At 34.2% G+C, this 10,554-nt stretch overlaps 1 protein-coding gene across 1 annotated transcript; it reads right to left on the minus strand.

Annotated features, from left to right (window-relative positions):
• Nucleotides 1-8,764: 8,764 nt before the first annotated feature.
• Nucleotides 8,765-9,778, minus strand: LOC115970226. Its single transcript, XM_031089887.1, has one exon. It carries the CDS (start codon nt 9,776-9,778, stop codon nt 8,765-8,767), a length of 1,014 nt encoding a protein of 337 aa, XP_030945747.1.
• Between the last annotated feature and the right edge of the window lie 776 nt (nt 9,779-10,554).

Here is a 10,554-nt window from a genome sequence, read left to right on the forward strand (position 1 = left end):
ACATTAGAGATTCTCTTAAATTCCTCCATTGAAACAACATTAAAAATGGCATTCATAGCTTTGCTATTGAATGCAACTGCTTCTTTTTGAGAAGTTTGCCACTCACTAACAGGAGTAGTGGGCTTCTCCCATCCTTATTCAACAGAGTTCCAGACTCTCTCATCAATAGATTTTAGAAATGCTTTCATCCTTACTTTCCAATAAGCATAGTTATTCCCATCAAAGTAAGGTGGAATAACAAGAGAGTGTCTGTGTTCCATAACAACCGAGGTTAAGAATCAACTCAGAGATCAAAAGATCAACAACAAGAGAGCTATCCGCTCTGATACCACTTGTTTGTTTTTAGACCCCTTAAAACACAATCAAATTAACCTAGTTATTTAGCCAAGTGATTAACTTAGGTAAATTATGCAGTCTAGGTTAACACAAATATCATATTATTGTAAAGTGCGGAAAATAAAGAACATGACAATATGATAACCTAGGAAAACTAAACTGATAAAAACCTGGAGAGAATTTAACCTAGTTATCCTCAAGGTAAAACTGAATCCACTATGAAAAAATTGAAGTTTACACAATAGCGACTTAGACCACTAGCATCCTATTGCTACCTCGAGTAGGAAACTTACTACCACAACTACATGATAGCTCCGAGTCCACGGACTACTTCTTTCTTGGATTCATAGCAAGTACAAGTACCCCCGCTTGTGTATCTTTAAGCTCTTAATACAACAACTGAATCGATCACCAAGTTCTTGACATAATCTTGAATCTTGGAAACCCTAAGTATAAGTGAAGGCAAACACCTCTTGATCTCACAAAAAATTCACACGCACAGCATAAGGAGCATCACCAAAACGTGGCTAGGGTTTTCCCTTTTATACTTAAGACAAAGCACAAAACCTTACACCTCAAACGGTCTTGGGCTGAGTTGGAAATTCTGTAGAAAAAATAATCTGCACGACTTTCGATCGATTGAGTCTAGTTCTCGATCGATCGAGCCAGGTAGATTTACATAATAAATCATGTAGCAACTCGATTCCAACTTTATATACAACCACATACTTTAAGCAAGTCTAAACAAAACTAAAATGTTTTAATAATGGTTTGCTAACATTACAAATTGAAGTTCTAATACATTTAAACCTAAAGTCTTAGAACCCAACATATAGGGTTGTGAGAAAAGAAAGCCTAAACATGTATCCATGGATTGGAGTGAAATTAGATCTGAAAAACTGATTTTCATAAATCTCGATAAATAGGGTATCTGTCGAGAGCTGTCAAGCAGCGGGCTTAAACAGACTTTTAATCCTTGATAAATACTAGCTATCGAGTTTTAAAATCCAGCACTTTTTCATTTGATTCTTGGACAGACTTGCATGGCTTCAACACATGAAATTGAAACCTTGTTCCTTAAAGTATTAAACACATCCTAGATCCACCTAATTACAAGTAAAGTGTGTTTTGTCAAAGGATTAGCCAATTCTACATTGACATATGTTCCTAACATGAATTACATATATCCTAACAACATGTAATTCTGATTTTGATGAAAATAGAATTCCTTTCCCTAGTTTATTCATCAAGTATTGCATGCAGTATCCTATACACAACATCTAAGTGAGGTTTCCTATGCTTAGCCATGTATTGGCTCAACCTATGGACTGCATAGGTAATATCTGGCCTAGTGATGGTGAAATACAACAATCTTCCAATCATTCTTCTATACAAACTTGGGTCCTTAATCTTCTCTCCCTCATACTTACTCAATTTGATGTTTTGATCCATTGGTGTCCTTGCTGGCTTACACCCTAGATATCCTGCATCATTTAACACCTCAAGAACATACTTCCTCTGACATAAAGCTATCCCTTGATCTGATCTAGCAACTTCAAGTCCAAGGAAATATCTCAAATCTCTCAAGTCCTTCAACTTGAACCTTTAACCCAGCAATAACTTGAACTCTACAATCTCATCTTTGTTGTTACTAGCCACTAGAACATCATCTACATAAACCAATAGGATCAAAAAGGATTGATCTTTTTGTCTAGTAAATAAAGAGTAATCAGCTTTAGATTGGACAAACCCCAACTCTTGAATCAAAGTAGTGGAGAACTTGGCAAACCATTGCCTAGAAGCTTGTTTAAGTCTATAAAGGGACTTGTTTAACCTATAAACCTGCTCCCCCTGGCTATGAAACCCTAGTGGAATAGCCATATAGACCTCCTCAGTCAAATCCCCATGAAGAAATGCATTGTTCACATCAAGTTGAGCAAGAAACCAGCCCTTGACTGCAGCCACTACCAAAAGACATTTAACAGAAACCATCTTGCTTCTGGTGAGAATGTTTCAGTATAATTAATCACTTCCTTTTGAGTGAAACCTTTAGCATGCCTTATATCTTTCCACAAAGCCATCAGACTTATATTTTACCTTGTAAACCCATTTGCATCCTATAGGCTTCTTTTTGGCAGGCAAAGTAGTTAAGGTCCAGGTGTTATTGGCTTCGAAAGCTGCTATTTCAATAGCCATAGCCTCCTACCATTTGGGGCTAGTAGCTGCTGGATAATAATGTATGGGTTCAACAATAGAAGAGATATAACAACAAAAAGTCTTATAAGAAGAAGAAAGGGACTGAGATGTGTGAGAGGTCGCCAAAATTGGGTGCCTCTCTTTTTTGGGGCAAATGGTGTGGAGTCACTACTTATTTTTTTATACAAAATATATATATATATATATATATATATATCTTAAAAATACATGACTGAATTGTTCCATTCATTGATTGAATAAAAAATTACATGTTTGATAAACTTGAAAATTACATAGCTTTGGGTCCTAGTTACAATCTACCAAAATAATTACATGGCATATTGTCCTAGTTACATTCTACCCAAAATAAATAAAGACAAGGCTAGATCTACTTAACCAGTGACCTAAATCCAGAGGCTAGGTTACGGAATGCAAAGGTGTTAGGCACTCATTCCACCCAGAAAAAGTCTGGTCTTCTAGACTCTTATGACCAATGTACCTTTTTATGCATGTCATGAATGATATGTTGAACATGTGAATTAAAAATCAAATCACACAAATTTATTTATGAATGAAATATCTTCTTTTTCAATAAAAAAAAAAATCAAATCTGTTTTGATTGGTAAAAAAATTTGATTTTGATCTGTCAAAATACCAGATCTGTCTTGTACTACGTAGAAAAAAGTGGTTTTGGAGATAAAAATTCAGATCTATGTTTATTACATAAAATTAAGTCTTTTGATTTGAAAAGTATCAAATCTGTTTTTTAAAACTTAGAAAAATGGTTTTTTGATAACAAAAAAATAAGACCTAATTTATGATAAGTTTTAAAAAAAAAAAAAAAATATTTGACAACAAAAAAATTAGATCTGTCTTTTATATGTTTTAAAAGAATAAAAAATATTTTTTTCTTAAGAAGAGAGTTTCACTCATAATTTAAATTTATGCAACATGAATAAAATAAAACAAACACAAACACAACAAGGTTTTATCTTTTTCTTTATTTCAAAAATCTGCATGTATTAAAATATCAGATCTGTATCTAAGGAAGATAAAAATTAGTTTTGATTAAAGAAAAATTCAGATCTACATCTAAGGAAGATGTAGATCTATTTTTTTGTGAAGAAAAATTCAGATCTGCATTTAAGGAAGACGCAGATCTATTTTATTTTGAAGAAAAATTTGGATCTACATCTAAGGAAGATGCAAATCTATTTTATTTTGAAGAAAAAATTAGATCTACATCTAAGGAAGAAAAATTCAAATCTACATTTAAGGAAGATGCATATCTGTTTTATTTTGTAGAAAAAATCAGATCTATATCTAAAGAAAAATTCAGATCTACATCTAAGGAAGATGTAGATCTGTTTTATTTTGTAGAAAAATTCAAATCTATATCTAAAGAAGATGCAAATCTATTTTATGGTGAAGAAAAATTCAAACCTACATCTAAGGAACATGTAGATCTATATTACTTTGAAGAAAAATTCAGATCTACATCTAAAAAAGATGCAGATCTGTTTTGTTTCAAAGAAAAATAAGCTAATTACATGCAGATCTTTAAAACTAAGAAACAGATTATAGCAACAATAAAGAAATCAAGAGCACATTTTTATAAACAAGATTAACAAGGAAGACTAAGAATATTTGAAGCAATTAAACATGCATCATCATGATAAGAAAAGCATAAAAATAAAGGGATAGAAAGCAACCTCTTGCATGTGCTCTTCTACTTGAAAGGATGTTTTAGGGTTCAAAGAAACTTATTCAGTTATCTTTGAAACCTAAAACCCTAGCTTCAACAGAAAATCAAAGAGGGGATTAGAAAATATGAGCGATTTGGGAGCCCAAAACGTGTGCCTCTTAGAGCGTAAAAAAAAAAAAAAAATGCTAAATTATGTGGTTTAGTCTCTATTTATAGAGGCTAGAGGACTCTACAAAATAGGTACGGACAATTAGGACATGAATCCGAATGCATTCTTTTGCGAAAATATCAAAAAGGGCGTGCATTATCGTCACCCAAAGGCCGTTGGGCCAAAACCCACAAGGAGAAAATTCGTCCCTTGGCCTTTGGACTCTGAATGTTCTTTCGCGTTCAAGTGCCGTTTGGACTCCTCTTCTAGGGTTTTCTGGCCGGTCCTTGTATCTAAACGTGTTTTCATCCTCCGTCTATGATTTTTTTATCTCTTTTCTAGATAATTCGGGCTTTTTAAGAACAATTATCTTGTAGATAAATACCCAAAAATAAATCTTGATAAAGTTTAGATTATCCACAATTTTATTGTTATCCAATCTGTTGACACCCCATTTTGCAACCCGCATTTAACCTCACATGGAGGAAAAAAGGGTAATTTCGCCTTGGAAATATGCATCTTGATTCTAGTCACTAGTCCTTAATCTCACTTCACCAAAATGATCTTGATGTTGTAACGATCAAATCGACTGGTCATAAGCCCTAATCGGACCATCAGATTGAAAGTGATCATCAAATCAAGTTTTAATAGCCGAGATGCACTATCACAAATTGAGTTCAACAATATGTGATTATGAACAACTGATTCCAATTGGTTATAATTATAATCAATTTGAGATTAATGATGTGTCATAATTTGATTAGTTAGGACTACATTTTATGGTAAAGTTACATACACCTAATTAATTAGATAGATAAACATGAATTATTCAATGAGTAATTTGTGCAATTATCTTTTAATTAGGATAAATTTTGAACCAATTAAGTCTAAAATGGGAGTGATTTGAGCCATTTAATGTTAATTAGGAGCTAATTTGGAACCTATTAATGTCAATTATGCTGAAATAATTTTCTAACAAATGACCTTTGCTCACCATTTCATCGATATCTCTCATAATATTTTGAATCTGTGAATGAGGTTAATTTTCCCAGAAACTAGACATCCGGGGCTTCAATTTGAGTACAAGAACAAGACAATTCAGATTAGAATTGAGTTAAATATGATTTTTCGAAGTTGGCTCTACAGGTTGTTACAGCAGCTATGGGAAAACCAAATTTTGGCTTGCTCCTCACTCTCACCAATCTCCACATTTAATACACTAGATTTGTCTAAAAGCTAAAATGAGGTCTAGGTTCAAGATTCTTCGTCAACCCTCATTAAATGGTCTTCCATTCATATTTCCTCCACCACTACTATATAAACCCCCATTCTCCTTCATTCCAAAACATGACCAAAAAAAAAAAAAAACCCTTCTCTTCTCCTCTCTTAAGTTTTAGTGAAGTTGAGTAATCTTGTCATATCTTGCTCTTCCTGAGACTCAAGGTATTGAGTGAGACTCACTCTCCTTCTCCTAACTCTTCTTTTCCTCCACCCTTAGGACCTCCCTCAAGAGTCTCCTCCTCCACCATATGAATATTGCATGAAGTTATAATCTCTTTCCCTAATTATTTTTTATGTTGTCATGATGAGAGTTTAAGACTAAAGCATGATAGTAATCATTTAAATTCCCTTGAATATGTTTAAATGTTCTTAATTGTTATTATATGTTCTTCACATGTTCTTAGTTATTCATCACATGTTCATGTATAACACTAATTTTAATCTTAAATCCACATAAAAAAAAAATATGAAAAACATATTTGTTTAATAATTCTTTCAAATCCTTGAATCTAGGATATCACCATCCACACACATTCACTAGAATTTATATTTCAATCCAAATGACATGCTTAATAAATGAAATTCGGGTTTATCACATGCACACACAATGAATTTAACATGCAAATTGATGGATAACATATTGGATGATATGATATGAATGTTGGCCACCATAATCTAGAAGACCGGTTTCACCAAGTAAGGTGGGTGCCTAACACCTTCCCACCTTGTAACATAGCCTCTGAACTTAGATCAAGGGTTGATAGACCAATGCTTATCATTGTAATTTTCAATTTCTAGATTGTAACTAGTAAACAAAGTTACGTACTTTATCTTAAATTGTATCTAGGACAAAACCATGTAATTTTCCTATGATCAATGTAAATTCAATAGAAAATTAATAAAATGAGGAATTTTTCAATTTTAGTTTTTTTATTTATCCCAATAATTAAATAAGTGGCGACTCCATTGTAAAACTCTTAATCTAGAGGGGAAAATATAACTCGTCGAATCTCCATTTTGAGAGGCAATAACACGACTCCACCAATTCATGTGGGTTTGGCCTAACATCCTATAAAACGGGCCAAGGGCACGGTCTCTCACACAATCTTCCCTTTTATTCTTATGCAAGCAATCCTATTTTAAACACTGATTATCAACCAATCACAAAATTATTTAATTATTTTTAATTTTTTAACCAATCAAAATTAATATAAATTGATCATGTGTGATCAACTCTACCTAGACACAATGCATATTGACCATGCAAACTTGATCATGCGATATCTTTCAATCTGATGGTCCAATTTGAAAACCGGAAACACCGTTGCGACCGTTAGAAACTTAAGATCATTTTTATGATATGCAATAAATGAATTGATGCATGTAATGCAAAGACAAATTAATGCATGTAATGCAAGAACAAATTGATGCATGTGATGCAATTATGATTTTTAGGGTACATGGATGGTCATTCAAGTCATTCTCCTTGATTAAATCATGGATATAAAATTGAGTGTCTACAATATGAAAGATGAGAAGACAAAGGGTAAGAAGTACCTGATTGAAAAATAGTGGTAGTGGGAGGTGAAGTAACCATGTTACAATGGTAATCTTTAAGATAGGAAGGCTTTTTATGAGTTCTAGAGGACTATCTAAGGGGAATAGGATCAACAAGGGGCTCAAGAGGTTCAGCAGGAATATCATGCAGAAAATCATCATCAAGCTCATGATGAACTTGAAGAATAGTGTCATCCAAATTATAGGAAATAGAAGGAGGAATGGAGGTATGAGATGGAGATACAGAAGGAACATCATCAAAAGAGAGAGGGGAAGTACAAGGCAAGGGTATAGAAGGTTCATTAGATGGACAAGAATCAGAAAAGTGACAAGAATCAAAAGTTTTATAAGGAAAAATTGATTCCTGGAAAATAACATCCCTTGAAATGAAAACTAAATGGGAATTTAAGTTAAAAACTTTATACCCCTTGACATTAAAGGGATAACCAATGAAGACACACCTCCTAGACCTAGGATCAAATTTAGTCCTAGTGGCAACAATGGTGGAAGCAAAGCACTCACAACCAAACACCCTGAAATGATCATAAGAAGGTGGTCTATGAAACAAAAGTTCAAAAGGAATTTTATTGCCTAATAAGGGAGAAGGTAATCTATTGATCAAATAGGCAATAGTTAAAACACATTCCCCCCAAAATTGAATAGGAAGATTGGATTGAAATTGTAAAGCCCTAGCAATGGAAAGAAGGTGCTGATGCTTTCTTTCCACAACAAAATTCTGTTGTGGAGTACACATACAACTTTGCTAATGTATGATACCATTAGAACTAAAGAAATTTGACATATTGAACTCTAAAGCATTGCTAGTTCTGATTTGCTTGATTTTGACATTAAACTGAGTAACAACCATATTATAAAAGGAAGTAACAAGTGATTGAACATCAGCTTTAGTCTTCATCAAGTAGACCAAAGTTGCTCTAGTGGCATCATCAACAATAGTCAAAAAATATTTGTAACCATCCAAGGTAATGCAGAATAAGGACCCTAAACATCCATATGAAGAAGATCAAAGGCAGAATTGCTAATGTGATTATTGAAAGGAAAAGGCAAACGTTTCTGTTTAGCCAAAGGACATATATTACAAGTACTATTACATGAATTTTGTAAGAAAGGAAAAACATGAGACAAAACTTGCAGTCTAGAATCTGAGGAGTGACCTAATCTGAAGTGCCTAAGAGATGAGAGATTACTATTGGAAGCAACAACAGTTGAAAATGAATTGAAAGTTGAATTGAAAGTTGAATTGAGTTTGTGACTGGCCAGAAATTCAACAAGAGTAGTTGAAGATGTATGCTGAAGACTACTAGATTGTAACAAGTATAATCCGTCAAGTTGTTGACCCACTCCAATCGTTCTCCAAAAGGCAAGGTCCTGAACAAAACAAAAAGTAGACAGAAAAACAAGGCAACATGGTTGTGTGTTAGTGATAATACTAATAGAAAGCAAATTAAAATTGTAAGAGGGCACACATAGAACATTATTAAGGGTAAGGGAAGAAGACAAAACAATGGTTCCAATGTGTGTCACTGAAGCAATTTCCCTATAGGCATTTGAACTATAGCATTAGTAACAGCAGTTATGGAAGACAATAAACTCACTGAATACACAATATGGTCAGTAGCTCCAGTATCAATGACCCAAGTATCTAAACTAAAAGCCCTTCTGTTCACCACTTTAGCAAAGAAAACAAAATGAGAAAGAATAATACCTGACATAGCATTGGCAGAACAAGACACTCCATTTGTCAAAGGTATTTCTTTTGCTTGTACTGTAGAAACAAATGGAGAGGAAGGAGCAATCAAAGCTAGAAGTTGTTGACATTGCTCAGGAGTAAACACTGAGTTGTTGGTGCTTGTGTTTACCATCAATTCTTGAGGCTGAGAGACTGAGACTTGATGAGCCATTGCATTCTTATTCTTGAACTTGAAGCCAGGTGGGAAACCATGAAACCTATAGCACTTGCCTGCTGTGTGACCAGTTTTACCACAATGAGTACAAACTGATTTGTCTTTACTTTTGCTACTAGAACCATTACCAGCAAGATTGGTACCAAAATTTTCATTAACATTTGGCATTTTAGCAGCTAAAGCAATAGAATCAACCTTAACAACTGATGAATTTGTGACTGATCCTTGGGTTTCTTCTTGAATCAACAAGGAGTAAACCTTACTAAGAGATGGAATTGGATCCATAAGCAAAACTTGAGTCCTGACTCGGGAGAATGATTCATTCAATCCCATCAAGAATTTCATTACTGGCTCTCTGTCTTGTAAATCATTAAGCCTTTTATTTATGTTACATACACATTTTCCACAAGTGCACGAAGGGAAAGGACTTAAATTCTGTAACTGATCCCACAGTACCTTCAATTGAGTAAAGAAATCAGTTATAGACACCTCACCTTGATGAAGCTCAGCAATCTCCTTTTGAAGATTGAAGACTCTTGGTCCATTAGTTTGAGCAAAACAATTCCTCAAATCATTCCAGATCTCTAAAGCAGTATCTTCATAGATGATGCTTGCTTGAAGTAGTTCCATCCATGAATCCCAACTTATTCTTAGTTAGCAAAGCTTTCCTTATAGCTCGAGCCCATGCTGAGTAATTTTCTCCTTTTCCACAAGTGCACGAAGGGAAAGGACTTAAATTCTGTAACCGATCCCACAGTACATTCAATTGAGTAAAGAAATTAGTTATAGACACCTCATCTTGATGAATCTCAACAATCTCCTTTTGAAGATTAAAGACTCTTGGTCCATTGGTTTGAGCAAAACGATACCTCAGATCATTCCAGATCTCTAAAGCAATATCTTCATAGATGATGCTTGCTTGAAGTTTGGGTGAGACTAAATTGGTTAACTAGGTGCCAACCATGTTGTCACATCTGATCCAAGCTTGCATAGCTGAGGGAGAAGACAATAATGGTGATGAAAGAGTAAGAGTTCCATCAATGAATCCCAACTTATTCTTGGTTAGCAAAGCTTTCCTCATAGCTTGACCCATGCTGAGTAATTTTCTCCTTTTCCACAAGAGCATGAAGGGAAAGGACTTAAATTCTGTAACTGATCCCACAGTACCTTCAATTGAGTAAAGAAATCAGTTATAGACACCTCAACTTAATGAAGCTCAACAATCTCCTTTTGAAGATTGAAGACTTTTGGTCTATTGGTTTGAGCAAAACGATTCCTCAAATCATTCCAGATCTCTAAAGCAGTATCTTCATAGATGATGCTTGCTTAAAGTTTAGGTGAGACTGAATTGGTTAACTAGGTGCCAACCATGTTGTCACATCTGATCCAAGCTTGCACAGCTGAGG

The sequence above is a fragment of the Quercus lobata genome, chromosome 12 (genome assembly GCF_001633185.2).
Source record: "Quercus lobata isolate SW786 chromosome 12, ValleyOak3.0 Primary Assembly, whole genome shotgun sequence".
Taxonomy (NCBI): Eukaryota; Viridiplantae; Streptophyta; class Magnoliopsida; order Fagales; family Fagaceae; genus Quercus; species Quercus lobata.

Coding starts and splice junctions, on each gene's coding strand:
- LOC115970226 (XM_031089887.1), bottom strand. CDS start 9,778: ATGGAACTACTTCAAGCAAGCATCATCTATGAAGATACTGCTTTAGAG.